This window comes from Podarcis erhardii, assembly GCF_964252035.2.
Source record: "Podarcis erhardii genome assembly, chromosome: 7".
Classification (NCBI taxonomy): domain Eukaryota; kingdom Metazoa; phylum Chordata; class Lepidosauria; order Squamata; family Lacertidae; genus Podarcis; species Podarcis erhardii.
Window position 1 is genome coordinate 89,922,236 of NC_138511.1, and position 25,017 is coordinate 89,947,252.

General features: G+C 51.3%; 2 protein-coding genes across 8 annotated transcripts in view; one reads left to right on the top strand and one right to left on the bottom strand.

Moving 5' to 3' along the window:
• VASP (vasodilator stimulated phosphoprotein) overlaps positions 1 to 10,401 on the top strand; it is a 44,909-nt gene extending 34,508 nt beyond the window's left edge. For 3 of the 7 annotated variants that reach the window (XM_081869117.1, XM_081869111.1, XM_081869116.1), the window contains 11 exons: positions 610 to 679; positions 1,953 to 2,023; positions 3,328 to 3,620; positions 3,759 to 3,856; positions 4,447 to 4,501; positions 5,153 to 5,186; positions 6,053 to 6,098; positions 6,347 to 6,412; positions 7,782 to 7,869; positions 8,963 to 9,020; positions 10,247 to 10,401. In XM_081869117.1, the coding sequence (XP_081725243.1) occupies positions 610 to 679; positions 1,953 to 2,023; positions 3,328 to 3,620; positions 3,759 to 3,856; positions 4,447 to 4,501; positions 5,153 to 5,186; positions 6,053 to 6,098; positions 6,347 to 6,412; positions 7,782 to 7,869; positions 8,963 to 9,020; positions 10,247 to 10,284 (917 nt within the window). In that variant the 3' untranslated portion in view covers positions 10,285 to 10,401. The remainder of the gene's footprint in view (positions 1 to 609; positions 680 to 1,952; positions 2,024 to 3,327; positions 3,621 to 3,758; positions 3,857 to 4,446; positions 4,502 to 5,152; positions 5,187 to 6,052; positions 6,099 to 6,346; positions 6,413 to 7,781; positions 7,870 to 8,962; positions 9,021 to 10,246) is intronic. The other 4 variants (XM_081869113.1, XM_081869112.1, XM_081869114.1 and 1 more) reach the window with 4 other exon arrangements.
• Positions 10,402 to 18,543: 8,142 nt separating this feature from the next.
• On the bottom strand, positions 18,544 to 23,743 carry OPA3 (outer mitochondrial membrane lipid metabolism regulator OPA3). The gene is made up of 2 exons (XM_081869906.1): positions 23,541 to 23,743; positions 18,544 to 19,099 (listed from the first exon to the last, which is right to left on the bottom strand). Exons 1-2 carry the CDS (start codon positions 23,680 to 23,682, stop codon positions 18,771 to 18,773), a joined length of 471 nt encoding a protein of 156 aa, XP_081726032.1. The 5' UTR covers positions 23,683 to 23,743; the 3' UTR covers positions 18,544 to 18,770.
• Between the last annotated feature and the right edge of the window lie 1,274 nt (positions 23,744 to 25,017).

Genomic DNA, 25,017 nt, shown 5'->3' on the forward strand with positions numbered 1-25,017 from the left:
GCGGGAGGTGGGGAGAAGGGCTTTTCTTCCCACCGCCAGCCTTCAGAACAGCCTTCTGAAGGCTGGCGGTGGGGGGAAAAAGCCCTTGTCCCCCCCCCCACGCCTTCAGAAGAGGTCCGGGGACAGACTGTCCCGGACCTGGTCTGAAGGCGGTTTCCATAGGAACGCATTAATTGATTTTCAATGCATTCCTATGGGAAACCGTGCTTCGCAAGACGAAAAACTCGCAAGACGAAAAAACTTGTGGAACGAATTAATTTAGTCTTGCGAGGCACCACTGTACTGCTATTGATGCAGCCCAGAATTGCATTGGCTTTTTTAGCTGCTGCGTCTCCTCCAGCACCACAATTCAAAAGCATCCATTCTTCGGCGATCAGCCTTCTTTGTGGTCCAGCTCTCACTTCCATACATCACTACTGGGAAAACCATAGCTTGAACTATACGGACCTTTGTCGGCAAGGTGATATCTCTGCTTTTTAAGATGCTGTCTAGGTTTGTCATTGTCTTGCGGGGATACTCAGCCTTAAACTTGCAAAGGAGAAGGGCAGGACCCGCCCTGATCTTGTCTGCCATCTGGCTCTAAATCCTGATTTTTTTCACACCCTGCAGGGAACTCTGCAGCTCCACGGCCCATCCAGAACGGCCCCACGGCGGAAGAAATGGCGGAGCAGCAGAAAAGGTACTGCGGAACTCCCTGCTACTACATTGTTTTACTGCCCAGAGCAACGCCTTGCGGGGCCTCTGCCTACTCCAGTTTAGTACCAAGCTAGGTTCACAGGGGCTGATGGGCGCCAGGTGGGCAGAGGCCAGCCCAGGCTGCGTCCTCGGTGCTTGTGCCCTCAAAAGAGGCACAAGCCTCAATTCCTTTAAGATCATAGAATGGTAGCGATGGAGGGGAAAGGGTCATCTGGTCCAACCCTCTGCGAAAAGGAGAGGGAGGGGAAGGATTTTGGGGGGAGCAGGCTAGGTCACTTTTAAAGTTTAATAGGTTATTGTATTTTAATATTCTGTTGGAAGCTGTCCAGAGTGGCGGGGTAATAATAATAATAATAATAATAATAATAATAATAATAATAATTACAGTTACTTCATCGTTCATATCTCCTTTTGCACTTTGTTAAACAACTGCATGTTTTCAAGGAATCCTTGGCTTTCCAACAAATCCCCGCGAATCTGAGGTTGCTGCCGTGCCCATTTTACAGACGGAGCAAACTGAGGCTGCAAAGCAGCTGACCCCTGAGGGCCACCCGATTGAGTCCGTTGGCTGAGGTGGACACTGTAACCGAGCCCCTCTTCCCCAAATCCAGTGGGTCTCCCTCCCGCCAGCTTTTCCTTCCCTCGGCCCCCAGTGCGAATCGCGCCTCCTTATTTTGCTCCGATTCATTTTCGGCCAGAATGGAAAGGGCATGCAGAAACCTCAGTCCCCAACAGTGGCCTCTCTTGGGAGAGACCCCTGGGAGAGACCCCTGCCTCTGCAACCCTGGAGAGAGGCTGCCGTCCCGTGCAGGGAATACTGGGGGTCCGATCCGGTACCCAGGTCAGCAGACAATTGCTGCTAATTCCCCCAGCCCTCCTTCATGCCTCCATGCGCAGCAGAGGGCCTTCCCAGCTTAGCTGCTAATCGGCTTGAGGGGTCATCAGGTCACCCAGCTGCCCCACTCGCTGCCTCCATTCCGGCCGCCTGTTCCCAGCGTGCACAGAGCACCCTGTTCCTGGGGGGCCGCCCCCCACCTGCCCCATCTCCTGGCCATGTGTGGCTTTGCAGTGTCCGGGATTTTGCCAGAGCCTCCGCAGAAGTGAGTGGCAGCGATTGGGGAGGGGGCTGAACACAGGGGAGGGTGGGGGACCCAGCCCAGGTGGGCCTCATCCTGCCCAGGCGCCTCTCCTGGGCCCTCGGACTGCAGGGGGGGGGGCTGATTTTCTCTTTTCTTTCCCCCCTCCCCAAACTCCAGGCAGCAGCAGCAGCAGCTGGAGAGGGAGCAACAGGAGCAGGCCGAGCGAGAACGGCGGGTGACAATCTCAGGTGGGTCCCTGGGGTGGGGGGACAAGCAGCACCCAGTGGGTGACCCCAACCCTCCCTCCCTCTCCCAGGCGAGTGGGGTGCAAAACCCCTTTTCTGTTTCAGGACCTTGGCCGGTAATGGCTCTGGGGAGAGACTTGGAAATGTGCCTGGAGAGTTATGGCTTTTTTGCAGGGTGGGGGGTGCCCTCGACAAAGCCTCCCCCCCCAACATAAGTGGGGTGACCTCACTCCCAAAAGGGAAGTCCGTGGGTGGGAGGAGGCCGGCCAGCCTCTGAGCGCCTGAAGAATAAACAATTGGTTTAGTGTGGATTAACGCGCCCAGGCTGAGGATTTTTTTTGGGGGGGGGGAGAGAATGGGATGGAGGGCGTTCTGCTAAATGGTCAAGCTCACATCTTCACCCATGCTTAAAGCAGTATGGCTCCCCTTTTAGCAGATGTGGCTTTTCCCCACCCCCACCCAAGCATCCTGGGAACTGTAGTTTGTGGGGGGGGTGCTGGGGGTTGTCAGGAGAGCCCCATACTCCCCTCCCAAAAGTACAATTGTCAGAGTGGTTTCAACAGACACCCCCTCTTCCCAGGAATCTCTGGAAATTGTCACTCTGTGTGGGGAAGAGGGAGCTTTGGAAATTCTAGTTCTGGAGTTCTGGGAGTTGTAGTTCTGGGAGGGAGAGTTCTGGGAATTGTAGCTCTAGGAGGGGAAGAGGGCGTTCTGGGAGTTATAGTTCTGGGGGAGGAATTCTGGGAGTTGTAGTTCTGGGAGGGGGAAGGAGGAGTTCTGGGAATTGTAGTTCTAGGAGGGGAAGAGGGAGTTCTGGGAGTTGTAGTTCTGGGAGGGGAGGGGGAGTTCTGGGAATTGTAGTTCTAGGAGGGGAAGAGGGAGTTCTGGGAGTTATAGTTCTGGGGGAGGAATTCTGGGAGTTGTAGTTCTGGGAGGGGGAAGGAGGATTCTGAGAATTGTAGTTCTAGGAGTGGAAGAGGCAGTTCTGGGAATCATGGCTGTGGGAGGGGAAATAGCACCCTTAACAAACTACAACTCCCAGTATCCTTTGGGGGAAGCCAGGGCTGTTTAAAGAGGTATCGTAGTTCTTTAAATGTGACGTGCGGATGTGACCTAAGAAAATATCTTGGGCTGGGCACACAGGTGTTCCGTGCTTGTGGGGGGGCTGTGATGAGATGCCTCCCTCTGCCCCTCTATGCGACCCCACATTCTGCAGAATTGTGTAGCATTGGAAAGGGACCCTAAGGGGTCATCCAGCTCAGCCCCCTGCCTTGCTGGAGCCACAACCGAAACCTCTCTTCTTGCAGTGCCTGCAGGGACCCCTTCGGGAGGAGGACCCCCGCCCCCACCAGGACCCCCGCCTGCCCCGCCATGCCCGCCCCCGGGCCCACCGCCAGGAGCACCAGCGGGGCCACCCCCACCTCCGGGGCCTCCGCCGCCGCCCGGCCCTCCGCCTGGCCCCCCTGGCCCTCCACCTCCGGGAGGGGGGCCGCCCCCTGCGCCGCCCCTCCCGCCTCCCCAGGGCCCGGCAGGAGGTGGCGGCCCGCCCTCCGGCTTGGCAGCTGCCCTCGCAGGGGCAAAGCTCAAGAAAGTGGGCAAGGTGAGTACAGGCAACTCCGCGGGTGGCGGGAATTGTAGTTCAGGCGCCCGGTTTCCCCTAAGGCTGTAGATGGGAGTTGTAGTTGGGCACCCTCTCGGCGCCTTCGCCTTAACCCTTAACCCTGTTCTTCTTCCACAGGAGGAGGCGCCAAAGGCCACGGCTGGCGCGGCACCCCCACCGAGTGGAGGGGGAGGCGGGGGGCTCATGGAGGAAATGAGCGCCATGTTGGCGCGGCGGTGAGTGCGGAGGAACCTCGGTGGGTGGGTGGGTGGCAGTGAGGGGGCCTGGCTCAGTGGTGCAGAGTACCAGTCTCTTCCTATTTAAATCCAAGACTCTTGAGGACTAGGATCTTAGCTCTCGATTTGTCAAGGAAAAGATCCTGGCTCTGTGGTGCATCATGCAAAAGGGCTCAGGATCAGACCCTGGCAGCAGTTCCAGGTAGGGCTGAGGACCCAGGCGAGACGGAGCCCCTTTCTGGGCTCAGGCAAGGCATGTTTTTCTCCCAATAGTCGTAGGAGAAGGTTGCCAAATTCCTGATTTCTCTTCGTCTTGCGCCCTGCTTGGAACAGGGTGCCCCACAAGTGTAGTAATTTCATAAGCAAGAATGCGTTTGGCTGAAAAGTGCACAGTGAAGGCGTCTGCCTGGTGTCAAGTGGCAGAGAGTTCCAGAGTCTAGCCGCTGCACTAAAAGCTGGATTTATTACAAACGCAGAAGGGGTGTTCTGTGACAGGGCTGCTTCCATAGATCGATGAGACGGCATCTAGGGAGTGAGGCGATCTTGAACAACTCGTTTCTCTCTCTCCCCCCCAAATCCCATCTTCCCAGGAGAAAAGTTGCGGATCAGGGTGAGAAACCCATTCCAAAGAAAGATGAAGGTCCCGTAAGTACCCAGCTCCCCTTCCCTGCCCCCATAGGGTCCAGTTTGAGAACAAGAAGTTTAGAAATCTGGGTTTCATTCATCCCCCCCCCCTTGCAAAATTCATTCATTTATTATTGCAATGCAGTTTTCCCAACGCTGGATTGAAAAGAAAAACACACCTCGAATTGATATATGAAAGACAAATAAAATCAAGGGAAATCCCACCAAATATTGAACAGATTAAAAAAATTACCTTACTAAGTGTCTGCACAGGCTTGTCTGAACAAGGATGTTTTCAGCTGGTTCCAAAATAAGGCGCCTGCTCCATCTCCATGAGGCAGGGAGTTCCAAAGGCCAAGCAACTGAGTTCTTGCAAATGCAGAAAAGGGTCATTATTGGCCCCTGTGTAGTAGGGCCAGTTTATATGGCACCTTTTCCTGCAAGGTGGCAAACATTGCCCTCCCCGTCCCCAGTTCATTTCCTACTACAACAACAACAACAACAACAACAACAACAACAACAACAACCCTAGGAGGCGGGTTGGGCTGAGAGGCATTGACTAGCATCCCTCTCTGGTTTTTGCTTTGCAGAGCAGGAGGGTCCCCCTGGGGGTGGGACTGAGGCTGGCGGCTTCTCGTGTCTCATTTGCCATCTCTGATTCTTTCCCCACAGCAAAACGACACGGACGCTGGTGCCAAGACCACAGGTAGGCAAAGGTGCCCAGAAGGCGGGTGATAGACTAGAGTGGGCACAAGACCCTCCAGCCAGTGGAAGACCCACCTTGTAACTTGCCATGGCTACTGGGCATGGTGACGATGCTCAAATCCTGCTTGTGGCTTTCCCTTTGAGGAGGACACTGGAGTAGATTTATTACGTGTGGGTTAAACCACAGAGCATAGGGCTTGCCGATCGGAAGGTCGGCGGTTCAAATCCCCGCAACGGGGTGAGCTCCCGTTGTTCAGTCCCTGCTCCTGCCCACCTAGCAGTTCGAAAGCACATCAAAGTGCAAGTAGATAAATAGGTACCACTCCGGCGGGAAGGTAAACGGCGTTTCCGTGCGCTGCTCCGGTTCGCCAGAAGCAGCTTAGTCATGCTGGCCACATGACCCGGAAGCTGTATGCTGGCTCCCTTGGCCAGTAAAGCGAGATGAGCGCCGCAACCCCAGAGTCAGCCACGACTGGACCTAATGGTCAGGGGTCCCTTTAGCTTTTATAGGTGCTGGAAGCTGGGAAACCCAGCCAGATGTGCAGGGTATGAATAGTTAAAATGATCATTATGAATCCAGAAGCTGGGCTTTACTTATGGAGCTTCTAGGTCCAGGAGCAGTCTATCTGGACTCCTGCGTTCTCGGGGGCCATTGGCCGCTGTGAGAACAGGGCGCTGCACTCGATGGGCCCCCCTTGGCCTGATCCAGCAGCCGGTCTCTTTGGAGATACGCGAGGGCCGTTTGCTCTAGAGTTCCCAGGCGCCTGGGGAACGCTAAGCGGGGGCTTCAACAGGAGTGTCCAGGGGGTTTGCGCCTCTGCCATCCACAGCCCCCCACCCATCCTCTCCCTCCTTGCTTTGTCCTAGATTCCTTCCGCAGGCCTTGGGAGAAGACCAGCACGACGCTACCCAGGTAAGTGACACCTGTCCATCATGGTCATTTTGAATTTCTCTGAAATCACCCCACCCTTTTTCCTGGCACCAAGTTTCCACGAAGCCAGTGGAATTGGTGTGTATGTGTTTTCTTTGTGTGCCGTGTTTCTCTCCCTCCTTGACCCACAAAGTGGGGAGCAGGCAGTGGGGGGGGTGACTATCTTGCTTGCCCCCCACCCAAGCTGTGTCTCAGTCTTTCTCTTCTCTGCCCCCCCCCCCAACGCTCAGGACAACTGTGACCCAGAGAAGCACCACGCCCTCCGCTGCAGCCCGTCCACAGTTCGGCCAGTCTAGGTATCAGGCAGGGAGGGAATAATAATAATAATAATAATAATAATAATAATAATAATAATAATAAATTTATTTATACCCCACTCAAACATTGAATTGTAAAAGCAGCATAAAATACAGTATAAAAACATAAATTCGAAAATCAATTAGATAATCTCCAGGGCTAGCTGGCTGAATTGGTCCTACTTGGGCCAGCGAGGAGGCCAGGGGAGAATTAGTTGTGGGGTCTCAGAGCAGGTGATCTTCATAAAAGGGGAGGGGGAGGGAAGGGAAATAAAAGATCAGGCTGAATTCAAATTAAAGGCCAGGTGGAATAGCTCTGTCTTACAGGCCCGACGGAAGGAGGTTAAATCCTGCAGGGCCCTGGTCTCATTGGACAGAGCATTCCACCAGGTGGGAGCCACCACTGAGAAGGCCCTGGCCCTGGTGGAGGATCGACTTATATCTGCTAAGTACCCCCGTAGAACCATAGAAGGGCACCCCAGGGCTCATCAAACCCAACCCGCTGCGATACAGGAATCATGGCCGACTTCAAACGTACCTGGAGCCTTCCCTGAGCAGAGGGTGCCCACTTAGCTCTTGCTGCTGGGTTTCTTTTAAGACCGGGCTGGGTGGAGAGGTATCTGTGCCCCCACCAGGCGCTGCCGAACTACAACTCCCATCCTTCTCCATGGCCTGGGCTGATGGGAGTTGGCACCCAAGCGCAGCTTTCTGAGCTGATTCAGGGATTCTGCAGCATCTCAGAAAAGCCCGGGGGGCCTTTCTGTTGCCAACGAAAAAGAGAACATTTTCTGCAGAAGGAAAGCTTGCAAGGCAGGGAGAGAGGCAAGCCTGCCCCACACTGTTCTCCCCCCCCCCATAGGCAAATACTTCCTGTATGAGGGCTGTGCAAGCTGCCTCCCGCCCAGCCCTGTTCCCGAGCAGTGTGGTACAGTGGTTAGAGCGTCGGACTGGCACCGAGGAGAGACCTGGATTCGAATCCCCCACTCAGCCACAAAGCTCTCTGTTGCTGTTTGTGGGGGAGAATTAAATGAGGGAGGGGGAGAACCTGGAGTGCCACTTTGGAAATAAAAGTGGGATAGAAACACAATAAAATAACCGCAATATGATTATCAGTTATTGGCTTCGTTATTGGTGCTGCCTTGGGGCCAAACGATATTGGCTGTTGGTTTTTGCAACCTGGTTTTTGTTAACGAAATAGCAGCCCCCGGGAGGGAGGGGGTTTTCCTGCAGGGGAAAACCCCCCTTCCGAAGCAGCTGTTTGCATACATGGAAAACTCGATGGCAGCTGCCTGTTTGGCGGGTCTGATGCTGCAAAGCTTAGCCTGCCCCCCCCCCTGAAATCTTTCCTTTACTTTCTCGCCAACCCCAGGATGAAATCCGCCGGAGCAATCACCGGTTCGGAACCTGCTGGTGGCGGCGGTGGAGGAGATGAGTCGGAGCTGGAACGGGTGAAACAGGTAAGCCTGCCTTTTTGGGTCCAAGCTAACGTCACCTAGAACCAGAGAAGGGGACACTCTAGAGTCATCTAGTCCAACCCACAAATACAAGATGGGTGACACCTGGCTTGAGAGCAGTACATGTGAAAAGGATCTAGGAGTCTTGGTTGACCACAAACCTGACATGAGCCAACAGTGTGACGCGGCAGCTAAAAAAGCCAATGCAATTCTGGGCTGCATCAATAGGAGTATAGCATCTAGATCAAGGGAAGTAATAGTGCCACTGTATTCTGCTCTGGTCAGACCTCACCTGGAGTACTGTGTCCAGTTCTGGGCACCACAGTTCAAGAAGGACACTGACAAACTGGAACGGGTCCAGAGGAGGGCAACCAAAATGGTCAAAGGCCTGGAAACGATGCCTTATGAGGAACGGCTAAGGGAGCTGGGCATGTTTAGCCTGGAGAAGAGGAGGTTAAGGGGGGATATGATAGCCATGTTCAAATATATTAAAGGATGTCACATAGAGGAGGGAGAAAGGTTGTTTTCTGCTGCTCCAGAGAAGCGGACACGGAGCAATGGTTCCAAACTGCAAGAAAGAAGATTCCACCTAAACATTAGGAAGAACTTCCTGACAGTAAGAGCTGTTTGACAGTGGAATTTGCTGCCAAGGAGTGTGGTGGAGTCTCCTTCTTTGGAGGTCTTTAAGCAGAGGCTTGACAACCATATGTCAGGAGTGCTCTGATGGGGTTTCCTGCTTGGCAGGGGGTTGGACTCGATGGCCCTTGTGGTCTCTTCCAACTCTATGAGTCTATGATTCTAACCCCCTGCAATGCAGGAATCTCAGCTAATGATTATTATTTTATTTTAGTTAAAGATTTTCTTGGTTTACAAAAGTATGTGCAATGTCTCTCGCTCTTTTTTTTCCAAGTAACATTTTTTTACAGATAATATGCAGCTAATGATTATTTCAAAGATGCTCATTTTTTGGCTGGTTGGGGGGTTCTGTTCTGTTCTTTCCCTGGTGCCAGAGTTGTTGGCGGGGGGGGGGGGGGGTCCAGTCTTCTCCCTCTTCCCTCTGGGCCCTAAATGCATGTCTTTCCAACCCCCACCCTAGGAACTCTTGCAGGAGGTCCGGCGGGAATTACAGAAAATGAAAGAGGAAATCATACAGGGTAAGTTATGAAGGCTTTTGGTTGTTGTTTTTTTAATAAGTGGTATATAGGTTTTACAAAATAAATTATATATATTTTTCTCTCCATATTTTTCACTCCATAAGACCGTATTTTTCACTCCATAAGATGCCCTTTTCCCCTCTAAAAAGTAAGGTGAAATGTCTGTGCTGCTTATGGAGTGGATGTGTGGTCCCTGGAGCCAAATTGCCCACAGGCGAAAAGCAGATCATGCTTTTTTTTTTTTTTAAAGAGGGAAGGTGGTGTTGAAACAAAGCCGCTGATGAGCAAGCGATCAGGAGTGAGATAAGGGATGCTAGAGATAAAGGAGGCTGCCTGGGAGGGGGGAGGTAAAGACAGCAAACTTGCAAAGGGGGGAAACAGGAAGACAAAAGCAATAAGGAGAGAAATTAAAAGAAAAGGAGGAGCAAAAAACTGCTCCAACTAAGGAAAAGACACTAGGTAAAGGTAAAGGCACCCCTAACCATTAGGTCCAGTCGTGACGGTCTCTGGGGTTGTGGCGCTCATCTCGTTTTACTGGCCGAGGGAGCCAGCATACAGCTTCCAGGTCATGTGGCCAGCATGACTAAGCCACTTCTGGCGAACCAGAGCAGCGCACGGAAACGCCGTTTACCTTCTCGCCAGAGCGGTACCTATTTATCTACTTGCACTTTGAGGTGCTTTCGAACTGCTAGGTTGGCAGGAGCAGGGACCGAGCAACGGGAGCTCACCCCGTCACAGGGATTCGAACCACCAACCTTCTGATCGGGAAGTCCTAGGCTCTGTGGTTTAACCCACAGCGCCCCCCGCGTCCCAAGGAAAAGACACTACCGTAAGGCAAACAAGAGGGAAGGGCGTGTTGAAAGGAAACAGCAGATTGGCAAGCGATCGGAACGGAGATAAGGGACACTAGAGATAAAGGAGGCTGCCTGGGATGGGGGAGGTAAAAGCCCATGGATCCTTAGGAGTGAAAAATACAATATATAACCTGCAGCTGTCTTCCCCAACCTGGGGCTGTCCAACTGTGTTGGATTACAGCTCCCATGAGCCAGTGTGTCTTATCGACTGTGCCGTCAGGGGCTGATGGGAGTTGTAGTCTTAAGCAGCTATGCAAAGCCCCCCCCCCCCCCGCAGGGGTTGGAAAAGCCTGGCTTTTCTAGACAGCGCTGGAATATTTTGGATCGCTGAAAGAGCCCGGCTTCATACTTTCGTTTTCTCTCTTGCCGCAGCATTTGTGACAGAGCTAAGGAAGCGGGGGTCTCCTTAGTGCAACCCCCCTCAAGAAAGAAAGAAAACCCCCCAACTTGCCGGTGCCTCCTGGAGCCAGCAGTTCAATCCTCCGAAACGTGCAGGAAAGAATAAAAGCGGAAGAAGATAAAAAGAATGAACTTGATCACCCCTTTTCTCCCCACCCCCAAACACACCAGATGAGCTCCACACAAAACACACACACACAACTTTTCCCGTCGGCTCCCATGCCCCCGCTGTGCAATTTCCGGGGAGGGGGGAAAGGAGAATCTCTGGCAGCCCCCCACCCCAGGAAGGGCAGGACCCCCACCTGTGCCTTACCCAGAGCAATAGCAGCAACCCTCCTTCGTCCTCTGCTTCCCCCCCCCCCCGCCACAACGAGGGGCTTGTTCCCGCGGGAGGTGTGCAAGGGGGGGTTCGTTTCCCTGGCGGAACTGGCTCCTTCCCCCTCCCCTCCCGCCACCACTTAACACTGTGCCATTCCCAGAGAGGGCTAGACTCTCCATCACCCGCAAATCACCCTTTTTCACGCTTGGACCAAGACGCCTGTGTCTGTTTTTACTTTCTCTCCTCCGCCCCCCCCAAAAAAAACCATGGCATGGGAAGGGGGGTGCAGGCAGCCCAGCCAGGGACCCCTAGACGTTTTTGGGGGGGCAGGCAGTAGCACGAGAAACACCTGTTTTTCCCGGGCTTCAGGGAATCGCATCAGCTTAACCAAACTGGAGAAGTTTCCTTTCCTTTGAAGGTAGTGGTCAGCAACTGGGTTGCCCCAAAGGCCAAACCTGCCCTGACTTTTCTGAGCTTCCTTCCTCACCTAAACCAGCAACATTTCCCTTTTTAGCTAAGGCAGCAGGTCTCTCGGACCCTTCCTTCTTCCAGACGCGACGCCAGGGGTTGGGTTTGCGATAAGGGGACCAAGGAACGGAACAAAGGTGGCCTGAACCTTCTCTGTAGTTTTGGGGCGCAGTTATATATTTTCCCCAGTGGAAGGGTGACAAACCGCAGCGTTCCCGCTGCTGGTAATTTGATCCGGGCCAAATTCCGGCCACCTAGTTGCCAACCACAACCTTTTTATTTTTAAAAGGGCACCCTTACTTGCAATGCACGGGGCCCCCCCTCGCTAGTCATGCATGCCCATCCCTGGAAGATGGACCACTTTGCTGAAAAGGACAGCTTTCACAGCCCCCTCCCCAAATAATAATAATTACCACCCCACTTCCTAGTACCTTTTCTCATTTCACACGCTCTCTCTTGCTGGGCTCATTCTGAAAAAATATATATATTTTACTCAACCCCACCCACTCACCCATCTCTCTGCTCTCACCTCTCTGGGTAATGATTTGTTTTTATTTTTAATAATAATAAAAAAGAGGATTTCGCTCCCCTCTGCCTCCTATCGGGGAGCGCCGAGGGGAAAGCAAGGCAGGGTTCTTGGCTTTTCTACTGAGCTGTAATTTTTTGACTTTTGTTATTTTTTTGTCTAGCTGGATGGAATATTATATTTTGATTTTTTTAATTATTATTATTATTATTATTACTGAACTGCCGGGTATTTCTGCCCACCCTCTGGCCTCACCGCACATGTTCACCTGCAAATCGGCACTAGGGTCTAGGGCACATGCACCAAACTTCTCTAGGAATAAATCTTTTCCTTTTTTGTAAAATTGCAAAAAAAAGGGGGCCTCTGCGTGGTTTTTTCCTCTCTTACTGGTGGCACTCTCACTGGGCTCAGAGAACTGTATGTGGGATAGCGGAAAGGAAAACCCCCTTCCTGGTGTTTGTTTGCAAATGGATAAGAAATGGGAGGTACCGTATTTTTCGCTCTATAAGACACACTTTCCCCCTCCTATAAAGTAAGGGGAAATGTGTGTGCGTCTTATGGAGCGAATGCAGGCTGCGCAGCTATCCCAGAAGCCAGAACAGTGAGAGGGATTGCTGCTTTCACTGCGCAGCGATCCCTCTTGCTGTTCTGGCTTCTGGGATTCAGAATATTATTTTTTTTTCTTGTTTTCCTCCTCCAAAAACTAGGTGCGTCTTATGGTGTGGTGCTTCTTATAGAGCGAAAAATACGGTAGTTGATGAGGATTACGGCAGCCTTTCTCAACCTGTGGGGGTCTCCAGATGTTGTCGAACTACAACTCCCATCACCCCTAGCTAGCAAGGCCAGAGCTCAGGGATGATGGGAGTTGTAGTCCAACAACATTTGGGGACCCGCAGGTTGAGAACCGCTGGATTACTTGGTCTCCTCCTTTGAATACTTTGAAGTTTGAAGCTATGAATTGGCATTTCGAATCCTAGACACAGGTGTTAGGAGTGACGCAGCATCAGAAAAAACCCAATGCTATTATTCCAGGCCGCATCAACAGAAGTCTAGTGTCTCGATCAAGGTAAGTCATAGTCCCACTGTTCTGCCTTGATCAGGCCACACCTGGAGTCTTGTGTCCAGTTCTGGGCTCTTGGTTATCTCCCGCTTGGACTATTACAATGTGCTCTACGTGGGGCTACCTTTGAAGGTGATCCGGAAACTCCAATTAATTCAGAATGCGGCAGTTAGACTGGTGACTGGGAGCGGCCGCCGAGACCATTTAACACCGGTCCTGAAAGACCTACACTGGCTCCCAGTCCGTTTCCAAGCACAATTCAAAGTGTTGGTGCTGACCTTTAAAGCCCTAAACGGCCTCAAAGGCCCAGTATACCTGAAGGAGCGTCTCCACCCCCATCGTTCTGCCCGGACACTGAGGTCCAGCTCCGAGGGCCTTCTGGCGGTTCCCTCACTGCAAGAAGCCAAGTTACAGTGAACCAGGTAGAGGGCCTTCTCGGTAGTGGCACCCGCCCTGTGGAACACCCTCCCATCAGATGTCAAGGAAATAAACAACTATTTTACTTTTAAAAGACAACTGAAGGCGACCCTGTTTAGGGAAGTTTTTAATGTGTGACGCTGTATTGTTTTTAATATTTGGTTGGAAGCCGCCCAGAGTGGCTGGGAAAACCCAGCCAGATGGGCGGGGTATAAATAATAAATTATTACTTTTCTTATCACGATTTAAGATGTTGACAGGCTGGAAGGTGGGCAGAGGAGGGTGACCGCGTCTTGAAACTTCAGAGGAAGAGTTGAGGGAGTTGGGGATGTTTAGCCAGGAGAGGAAAAAAGAGGGTGGTCAAGGGTTTGGAAAGCTAGCCTTGTGAGGAATGGTTGAAGGAGTTGGGTATGTTCAGCATGGAAAAGAGGAGACTGAGCCCTTTCGAATATTTCAAGGGCTCTGCCATTTAAGATGGAGCAAGCTTGTTTTCTCCTGTTCTGGAGAAGGCGACCCGAACCAATGGACTCTGGTTACAAGAAAGGAAGTTCTGGCTAAACGTTGGAAAGAACTTTCTGATGGTAAGTGCTCCACTGGAAGGTGGTGGACTCTCCTTCCTTGGAAGTTTCTAAGCAGAGGTTGGGTAGCCATTTGTCAGGGATGGTTTAGCTGAGACTCCTGCATTGCAGGGGGTGGGACTGGATGACCTTAAGTACCCCTTCCAAGTTATGATCAAAAGAGGTTTAAAGACAGTCTCAAGGCAAATTATAAAAATGTAGTATAAACACCAACAATTATGAAACACTGGCCTGCGAGCGCTCCAGTTGGAGAACAGCCTTTCCCAAAGGTGTCATGGGCTTTGAAGACACTCGAACTCAGGACGCAAGGGAGAAACGTGCTAAGAGGAAGGCACGCTTGGCAAATCCACACCGTGATCAACTCCCGCCCGGAAACCAATGTCCCCACTGTGGAAGGACGTGTGGATCCAGAATTGGCCTCCACAGTCACTTACGGACTCATTGTTAAAACTGTGTTTGTGGAAGACAATCTTACTCGGCTACAAGTGATTGCCAAAGAAGAAAGATATAGCCCAGCAGGGCTGGGGATTAGAAGCAGGTGCCAGGTGAGTAAACAAGGAACTTCTGGCTGGAGAAATGCAATGCTATAGACGGATTCTGAAGAACCAAGGTCTCCTGCGTGTTTAATTGGCCTTACTGCATTTGTTAAGGATTTCAACTTTAGGTAACAGCACTCCTAAGCATTCAGGCCTCATGAGCTTTGGCTATTAACCTCAAATTTAATTTGCGCCCAGCCTACACTGGCTGGCAGCATCTCTCTGGGGGTAGCCAGGGTGGTGTTCTCCCAGTCACACCCGCAGGTGCCATTGGGGATGGAATCTGGAACGTTCTGCATGCAAAGCTGGTCTCTTCGGCTGACCCACCTCTCATTTTTAAGTGCGGGAGAAGGGACAGATTTGACGAAAAGAACCAGTGGTTGGAGCAGGTCTTCTCAAAAGACAATATTGCCACCTGCTGGCCGTTTGCATTTCCAGTGCTATTTAAGGCTGTCTTACTTTCTGCCACGGTGCACCCCACTTTGGGATCCAAACATGCATTTTGGGGACCAGTTTCTTAATCTCTCGCCGTGTATTTGCACGGCGGTAGGGCTCCTATCGTGGCCCGCCTTGGACCAGGCTGCCTGTTGCAAGACCAGTGCCTTGGGTGTCTCCGGCTGTTTTTGGACGACAGCGAGGGGAAAGAAGTATTTGATCCCCTGCTAAATTTGCCCGTTTGCCCTCTGGGATTACAGGTCAGACCTCTCCCTTACAGCAGGTGCTTCTAATCTCAGCTCGTTGGTGAAGATACAAGGTAGCCTGACATCTGGCTGGTTGATAGGGGATCAAATACTTATTTCACTTATAATGCACATCATTATATGATGTATGGGATGTATGGAAGTGAGAGCTGGACCATCAAGAAGGCTGATCGCCGAAGAATTGATGCTTTTGAATTCTGGTGCTGGAGGAGACTCTTGAGAGTCCCATGGACTGCAAGAAGATCAGACCTCTCCATTCTGAAGGAAATCAGCCCTGAGTGCTCACTGGAAGGACAGATCCTGAAGCTGAGGCTCCAATACTTTGGCCACCTCATGAGAAGAGAAGACTCCCTGGGAAAGACCCTGATGTTGGGAAAGATGGAGGGCACAAGGAGAAGGGGGCGACAGAGGACGAGATGGTGGGACAGTGTTCTCGAAGCTACCAGCATGAGTTTGACCAAACTGCGGGAGGCAGTGGAAGACAGGAGTGCCTGGCGTGTTCTGGTCCAGGGGGTCACGAAGAGGCGGACATGACTAAATGACTAAACAACAACAATGCACATCAATCTCTGACTTTTGTCTTCTGGGTTTCTGGGGGTTTTCCTGTTGTTATTCTGTCTCTCACAGCTACCATAAACCTAGCATTAAAATTAATGGACTGGTCATTTCTTCGTCAGACGGCAAACGGGCAAATTTAGCAGGGGATCAAATACGTTTCCCCCCCTCACTGTACAATCCCCATCATCCCTAACCACTGGTCCTGCTAGCTAGGGGTGATGGGACCTGTAGTCCAAAAGGAGCTGGAGACCCAAATTTGGGAAACCGTGGATCCTGAGATCCTCCCTTTGGAACGCAGCTGACCCAGCCAAGAGTTTAAGGAGATAAGAAAAGCTTGCTGGGCCGAGAGTATGCCCCTGTCTAGTCTAGCTTCCTGTTCTCAGTGGCCATAATAAAATGAGCGCTTCCTGGATCAGGCCAATGGTCCATCGAATCCAGCATCCTCACAGTCAACAAGAAGATGCAACAATGATAAGCCAGCAAGTGGAATATGAGCACAAGAGCGATTCTCCCGTCCTACGGTTTCCAGGAACTGGCATTCAGAAGCAAATGGCTAATAGCCATCGATAGCCCGTGAATTTTCCCAATTCTCTTTTAAAGGCATCCAGGTTGGCGGCCTTCGCATGAAGAAGGGCTTGCTTTATTGGAACAGGTGAGCCTCATCTAAAAATAGGAATTCAAGGGGCAGTTTTGGGAAGGCCAAGCAAGGAAGGACAAGGTCACCTCAAATTGGTTTCGGTTCTCTTCTCCCACCCCCACCCCCCCACCCCCCATATTTCATTGCCGGTAATCCTCTGCCCTGTTACTGTGTGGGTTCGCTTTTGCCTCCCATCTAAACAAAGGCAGTCGATGAAAGTGCTTTTAAGGAAATTAATTATTTAAGTGGCTCGGCAGAAGGCATTTCGATGATGCACAAAGTGTTTTTGTCTTAAAGGGACAGCAGTGTTTTGGTTTTGCTGCTGGTTATCATCAAATACGGAGGCTTTCCCATGACGCACCACATATCAGTACAGTCATACCTCGGGTTACAGCCGCTTCAGGTTGTGTCTTTTTGGGTTGCGGACCACCGAAACTCAGAAGTACCGAAACCGGTTACAGTGGTACGTCGGGTTAAATACTTAATTCATTCCGGAGGTCCGTTCTTTAAAAATGTTCTTAACCTGGGGCCTCCTGCTGCTGCCGCACCGCCGGAGCACGATTTTTGTTCTCATCCTGAAGCAAAGTTCTTAACCTGAAGCACTATTTCTGGGTTAGCAGAGTCTGTAACCTGAAGCGTCTGTAACCCGAGGTACCACCGTACTTCCGGGTTTTGGCGGTTGCGCAGGAGCGCTAAATCACGCTTTGCGCATGCGCAGAAGTCCCAAATTGCAACCCACACATACGCAGGTGCGGGTTGCGAACGTGCATCCCACACGGATAATGTTCGCAACCCGAGCATCCACAGTACTTTGATCACTGTGCTGGGCTCCTTTGGGATTGGGTGCTGAAAGTTTTCACCCCTTCTTGAGAGGGTCCGGCTGAGGTTCCTGGGCGTCATAGCCCAAAAGGCAGCAGAGAATGCCAGGCTGGGGGAAAGCTATTTTGGGGCACATTGAGAGGGCTTCGGTTGGGGGCCAAAACTGTTCCACCCTCTCCCCAAACACCCCGTCTTCCTTCAAAGACAGTGGGTGGATTTGCTCTGCCTGAATCATAGAATCCTAGAGTTGGAAGAGACCCCAAGGGCCATCGAGTCCAACCCCCTGCCAAGCAGGAAACACCATCAGAGCACTCCTGACATATGGTTGTCAAGCCTCTGCTTAAAGACCTCCAAAGAAGGAGACTCCACCACACTCCTGGGCAGCAAATTCCACTGTCAAACAGCTCTTACTGTCAGGAAGTTCTTCCTAATGTTTAGGTGGAATCTTCTTTCTTGTAGTTTGGAGCCATTGCTCCGTGTCCGCTTCTCTGGAGCAGCAGAAAACAACCTTTCTCCCTCCTCTATGTGACATCCTTTGATATATTTGAACATGGCTATCATATCACCCCTTAACCTCCTCTTCTCCAGGCTAAACATGCCCAGCTCCCTTAGCCGTTCCTCATAAGGCATCGTTTCCAGGCCTTTGACCATTTTGGTTGCCCTCCTCTGGACACGTTCCAGTTTGTCAGTGTCCTCCTTGAACTGTGGTTCAAGATTCCTACATGATTCCTACATGTTAATGCAGTGATCCAATATTAGTGGGAGTGGAATCCCCCCAACCACTGCACTTGGGGACTGAAACTCAGAGGAACCTGAAAGCAGCTCCCAGAAAACCCCAGCTCTGTAAATGGCAGAATAGAAGATCACTGCACCATCTCAGTGCTGAAAAGCAGAACATGCCCTGGAAGTGTTTTTAAATCCATGGCCTCAGGGCATCGGTTCTCTCTCCCCAATGCCAGAATCTGGGAAATGTTCAAATGCTATAGAACAAATGCCAGAAAACAGGAAGCTTCAGCCACCACAGTTCAGGGTTACCACCATGAACACACCACCTAGTTGTGTTAACACTGCCATATAATTTGGGGAACAATATATTTAACTGCTGCTATATCTGAATTGTCTCTGTTGTACCCAATTGCAATTCAATTTACAGTGGTACCTTGGGTTAAGTACTTAATTCGTTCCGGAGGTCCGTTCTTAACCTGAAACTGTTCTTAACCTGAAGCACCACTTTAGCTAATGGGGCCTCCCGCTGCCGCCACGCCGCCGGAGCACAATTTCTATTCTCATCCTGAAGCAAAGTTCTTAGCCCGAGGTAATATTTCTGGCTTAGCGGAGTCTGTAACCTGAAGCGTCTGTAACCTGAGGTACCACTGTATCCCTGTTGTGTTTTATGATTTTCCTCATATTGTAAGTAACCCGGAGCTGGTCTCTGACCATAATAATAAAATCCATTCATTCACACACCACCCGGTATAACACAGAGTTAACCAGGGCTAAAGAACCCCTGACCGACGGCCAACTGTTGTTGGAGGGGGCCCCCAGCGGTCATCTAGTCAAACCCCCTGCCATGCAGAAGTCCCCACACCCACCGACTGCCCTTGCAGCTTCTCCGCACGATCAGCGAGGCTGAGAGCTTTTTTCTCTGCGATTTGTTTTGTTTTTTAATGGATTCAGTATTTACACGCTTGGAAAAGGCCGAGAAACTCAGCACCACAGGGTAGGTTGGGAAACGGGACTTTCGCACCCCAAATCCTGCGTAGGCCAGGATCCCCGCAGTGCCCTTCGCCGTCCAGCAAGGGGGAACCTCGCGGCACAGCTGGCAGTCGGGCGCAGTTTTAGGAAGCCGTCTCTCTCCCTCTCTGCCCGCCATCCCCGTTATTTCTTGGGGGAGGCCGAGACCTCCACGAGGACCCGGTTGAGCTCCCGCAGCCGGGCGTCTAGTGTCTCCACGGTCAAGTTCAGCTCGGCCACCTGCTCCTGCAGGCTCTCGAGGGTGCTGCTCAGCTCGTCTTCCTTCTTCTTGCTGTTGGTGGTTTGGCGGGAGTACTCCAGGAAGATGCACAGCCCCCCCACCCCAAAGACGATGGCTTCGCCCAGCAGTTCCGCCCCCAGTTCGGCGGCCGCCTCTTCATTCAGCGGCTTGATGGCGGCGCCACGGAAGCCCATGATCCGCATCTTGGCTCGCATTTCCACCCAGTGGTACACTGCAAGAGGAAAAGGAAGGGTGAGGAATGTCCGGGGTGCTGGGCCTGCACCTTCCAGGCATCACTTATTTTTTAATTTTTACTTTGACAAAGTAAAAGGTAAAGGGACCCCTGACCATTAGGTCCAGTCGTGGCCAACTCTGGGGTTGCGGCGCTCATTTCGCTTTACTGGCCGAGGGAGCCGGCGTACAGCTTCCAGGTCATGTGGCCAGCATGACTAAGCCGCTTCTGGCAAACCAGAGCAGTGCACGGAAACGCCGTTTACCTTCCCACCAGAGTGGTACCTATTTATCTACTTGCACTTTGACGTGCTTTCGAACTGCTAGGTGGGCAGGAGCAGGGACCGAGCAACGGGAGCTCACCCCGTCACGGGGATTCGAACCGCGACCTTCCGATCGGCAAACCCTAGTCTCTGTGGTTTAACCCACAGCGCCACCCATGTCCTACTTTGACAAAGTAATAATCATAAATAAATAAGAATAAAAATGTGCAGCCCATGCCCGAGACCATTGTAACTGTCCAACCTCCCAAAATTTCAACACCTCTTGTGATGGTTTGACCCCTTTCCGTTTTAACAGTATAAATTCTACAAACACCCTCTAAATCTCCTCAAAATCATTTCTCCTGCATATTCCCCATCTTATCTGAATGGCACATGTTAATTTGTCATTAACAGCTAAATCCCACACCTCTTTGTACCGTCCTTCCATTTTATATTCACCTTGCTCCTTCCACTTCCTAGCTATAACAATTCGTGCAGCTGTCGATAAATTAGCAAGTAAGTCCTTCGTAGCCTGTGAACCTTCCACCCCATTGTAAATTGATAGTAATTCTTTGGTCAGCTTTAACCCAGTGATTTCTGTTATTTCCTTAAACACCCTTTGCCAAAAAAATTGTACATATTTACACCCCCACATGTGAACATAGGTCCCAGTTTCTGGCATCCCCTCCAACATAACACCGAATATTTGATTTATGTGATTTAATCTGACTGGTATTAAATACCATCTCCAAATTAATTTATAATAATTTTCTTTTATCCTTCTAGACAACATTTTCAAAGTGTGTTTCTCCCATATTTTCTACCTGGGCCCTGAGGTCATCCTCTGAGGCCTTTTTTGCAGTGTTTCCTCCAAGAGAGGTCTGAAGGTTATATTTTGTGGGGGCTTTTAATTGTAATTTTAATGTTGCAAATTGCCCTGAGATCTGTTGATGGAAGGGCAGTATGCAAATGTTATAAATAAAAACAACACCCCAATATTCACCATGGCAGACATTGTGGAGTTTGTTTTGGCTGCCCTTTTCTGAACCTTTCCAATTAAGGAGATGAAGAGACTAATAATAATAATAATAATAATAATAATAATAATAATAATAAATATTTATACTCCACCCATCTGGCTGAGTTTCTCCAGCCACTCTGGGCGGCTCCCACTCAAGTGTTAAAAGCAATACAGTGGTGCCTCGCAAGACGAAAAGAATCCGTTCCGCGATTCTCTTCGTCTAGCGGTTTTTTCGTCTTGCGAAGCAAGCCCATTGACAGCTTAGCGGATTAGCACTATTAGCGGCTTATCGGCTTATCAGATCAGCTGATAAGCGGCTTAGCGGCTTAGAAAAAGGGGGGGAAGGGGAAAAAAACCGCAGGAACTCGCAAGACATTTTCGTCTTGCGAAGCAAGCCCATAGGGAAATTCGTTTTGCGAAGCGCCTCCAAAACGGAAAACCCTTTCGTCTTGCGGGGCACCACTGTACAGCATTAAACATTAAAAACTTCCCTAAACAGGGCTGCCTTTCAGATGTCTTTTAAAGATAAGATAGCTGCTTATTTCCTTGACGTCTGGTGGGAGGGCGTTCCACAGGGCGGGTGCCACCACCGAGAAGGCCCTCTGTCTGGTTCCCTGGCTTCTCACAGGGAGGGAACTGCCAGAAGGCTGGACCTCAGTGTCTGGGCTGAACGATGGGGATGGAGATGCTCCTTCAGGTATACTGGGCCTTTGAGGCCGTTTAGAGCTTTCAAGGTCAGCACCAACAACTGTGCTCAGAAACGTACTGGGAGCCAATGCAGATCTCTCAGGACTCCCCTATGAGGAAATGCTGCAGTGTTTGGGACTTTTTTATTTCAGAGAAAAAGCGGCATGATTCAAGACTCTAACAATGCTTGTGCGGTTGCTTCCAAACCCGCCATCTTGTACATATTAAATTATGCATCTAAGAGAGAGACTCCTGAACCAGTCACACTAGTTTCAAGGTTATTGTCTGAGCAGGCCAGTTAAGAATGGACTTTTACTATTTACAGAGAACAGTTATTGAGGATATTCTTGCGGATAAAGTGATTAAATGTGAGTTTGATGATTCCTGCATTGCTGTGGCTTGGACCAAATGACACTTAGGGTCCCTTCCAAGTCTACGATTCTATGATCCTATTTCTGTCCTCCGGGGCAGGAAGCGTGGGCAGGACACCTGCGAAACATCATTCAATGGTACAGATGCCCATGAACTATAAAAAGTAAGGGGTCAGCAATTTTTTTCAGCAGAGCTGGACCTCAGTGTCCGGGCAGAACGATGGAGGTGGAGATGCTCCTTCAGGTATACTGGGCCTTTGAAGCCATTTAGGGCTTTCAAGGTCAGCACCAACACTTTGAATTGTGCTCGGAAACGTCCTGGGAGCCAATGTAGGTCTTTCAAGACCGGTGTTATATGGTCTTGGTGGCCGCCCCCAGTCACCAGTCTAGCTGCCGCATTCTGGATTAGCTGTAGTTTCCGGGTCACCTTCAAAGGTAGCCCCACGTAGAGCGCATGGCAGTAGTCCAAGCGGGAGATAACCAGAGCATGCACCACTCTGGCAAGACAGTCTGTGGACAGGTAGGGTCTCATCCTGCGTACCAGATGGAGCTGGTAGACAGCCGCCCTGGACACAGAATGGACCTGCGCCTCCATGGACAGCTGTGAGTCGAAAATGACCCCCAGGCTGTGCACCTGGTCCTTCAGGGGCACAGTTGCCCCATTCAGGACCAGGGAGTCCCCCACACCTGCCTGCCCTCTGTCCCCCAAGAACAGTCCTTCTGTCTTGTCAGGATTCAACCTCAATCTGTTAGCCGCCATCCATCCTCCAACTGCCTCCAGACACTCACACCTGCGAACACCCTGCCTGTGGCATAGCTGTCAACCGTCCCTTATTTGGCGGGAAACTCCCTTGTCCCAGTGCCGTGTCCCTTATTGATGATGTCCCTTAAATTTCCCGGGTATCATGCTTGCCCGGCTCTGGAGGGAAGCAGCGGCTTGGGGTCCTCCACCGTGAGAGAGAGCGCACACTGGCCCCGTCATCCTGGCGCAAGGAGTTCCATCAGCCCTTCCCCGCCCGAGAGAGAGGGGGAGGAGGGAGAGAGACTCTCGCCCACGCCGCCCATGATCCCGGAGGCGGCAGCGGTGGTGACAGCTGAGGAGGCGGCCTGAGGGAGGAGGAAGAGGAGGGGATGGGGAGGGACGCAGAAGGGCGGCACTTCAGGGCTGCCGCAGCGTCGCAACCACCTCATGCCGGATTGACAGCACCTGTCAATCCTACCAATGTATGTAACTCTTTACAATAGCAAAATCCCTTATTTTGGCTGCTGATCCCTTATTTTTGAGCCTGCTTGTTATGTACTGAAGTTCTCACCCTGGGCCAGCAGGGGGATACTGTAGATAGTTTTCACTCAGGTCCACGTCAGTTATTTTAGTCAGGAAACCCTGGGTTGTTGTTGCTACAATGTTGACAGCCGGCTGCCTATAAAAGCAGGCCGGCTGAGCTGTTTGCAGTCAGTTCTATTCCAGCTTACAAAATAAAGAGCTGCTTTGGAGAAATTGCTGTGTCGTCTGCTATGTCAACCCACAACTTAACACTGCTGGTCAGTTATTTTCAAAGATGTAAGTTGACAGCTCTGGCCTGTGGACACCAGGCGGCTAAAGATCACCTTTGCTCAGCCATGCCGGAGGCTTAGAAAGTTGCTGGGAGTTCTAGTGTCTGTTTCCAGTCTATGGATGAATCTAAGTTTGGATTTCTAACTTGAGTTTTAAACTTTTCACTGCTTTGTTCTCTTTGTAAACCGCTTTGGTGGCTTTTCCAAACAACCAAGCGCTGTACAAATTCTATTGACTAAAATTAATTAATAATTTAATTATAATTAATTAATAGAATTCCCGGCCACTGGGTCAAGGGGCTCCGCCTCCTCCTCCTCCTCCGCTTTCCCACGTGCCGCCCGGGAAGGGGAACCTCTCAATGTCACCGCCGTAGCCTCTCCGCCCCCCCGGATTGGCCCGCGACTCCTCGGAGGCCCGCCCCCCTCGGCTCCCTATTGGCCTACTCCCCTCGCGTGCCCGCCCACCCTCTCTCCCATTGGCTTCCCTTTCAACCATTGACGGGAGACTCCCCCTATCGCGGGGGGCGCTGCCGCCGCCTGACTCACGTTGCGCGGGGGGCCCGCAGATGTACTGGCGGAAGAAGGGGCTGGCGCGGGCCCCGTCCTTGATGCGCGCGGCCAGGGGCTTGGAGAGCTGCCGGACGCCCAGGTAGAGCAGCTTGGCAATCGGGAAGGCGCCGGCCACCATCCTCGCGCTCCCAGCGGCCCCCGCGCCGAGCGCGGCGCACGCAGACGCCGGGCCGCGGTGACGTCAGCGAGCACGTCACGCCGGACCTCCCCGGCGTGCGTCCGCGACGTCAGCGCGCAGACGCACGCCTGCGTCTCCCGTATGCAAATAGGCCTTATTAATATGCTAATATATTCTCCCCCCGCATGACACACCGGGTGAGGAAAAACGTGGGCGCGCGCTAATGAGGCAACGCTGAATAATATCGTTTTTTTCCTCTCACGAATATGCTAATAAGGCGAGCTGGAATATATTTCCTTTTTTTTCTAGTCATAAATATGTTAATGAGGCGAAGTGGAATATATTATTTTCAACATGTGTACTTTCTGTTTTTACTGGGGTTTGTTTGAATTTTTTTAATATATATATTGAATATATTCTGGTTTATAAAAAGCAAAACAATTGTTTTCCAGCCTTTTAAAGCCGCGCTCCGAAACGCAGCCCTGACGTACACTTCCGGCACAGACCGGAAGGAGAGAAGCCGCTCCCATTGCCATAGAGATGGCTGGGGGCGTTGGAACAACGCCGACTGCGGCTGCGCATGTAATATAGGAACTTGATGCAGCCCAGAGGCTGAGGTCACAGAGTTAAAAATATAGAATCACCCTTCAACTGTCCGTAGAGGGAACTTCCGGGTTCATGCTAGGAGCTGCTCTATGTGTCGCCCTCCCCCCCCCCCTGCAGGAGCCACTGCGGGCGCCTTCGAAAGCCAAAGAAGAAACCCTTTATCAACGACTTGGATGATGGACTCAAGGGCCTCCTGATCCAATTTGCAGATGACACCAAACTGGGAGGGGTGGCTAACACCCCAGAGGACAGGATCACACTTCAAAACGACCTTGACAGATTAGAGAACTGGGCCAAAACAAACAAGATGAATTTTAACAGGGAGAAATGTAAAGTATTGCACTTGGGCAAAAAAAATGAGAGGCACAAATACAAGATGGGTGACACCTGGCTTGAGAGCAGTACATGTGAAAAGGATCTAGGAGTCTTGGTTGACCACAAACTTGACATGAGCCAACAGTGTGACGCGGCAGCTAAAAAAGCCAATGCAATTCTGGGCTGCATCAATAGGAGTATTGCATCTAGATCAAGGGAAGTAATAGTGCCACTGTATTCTGCTCTGGTCAGACCTCACCTGGAGTACTGTGTCCAGTTCTGGGCACCACAGTTCAAGAAGGACACTGACAAACTGGAACGTGTCCAGAGGAGGGCAACCAAAATGGTCAAAGGCCTGGAAACGATGCCTTATGAGGAACGGCTAAGGGAGCTGGGCATGTTTAGCCTGGAGAA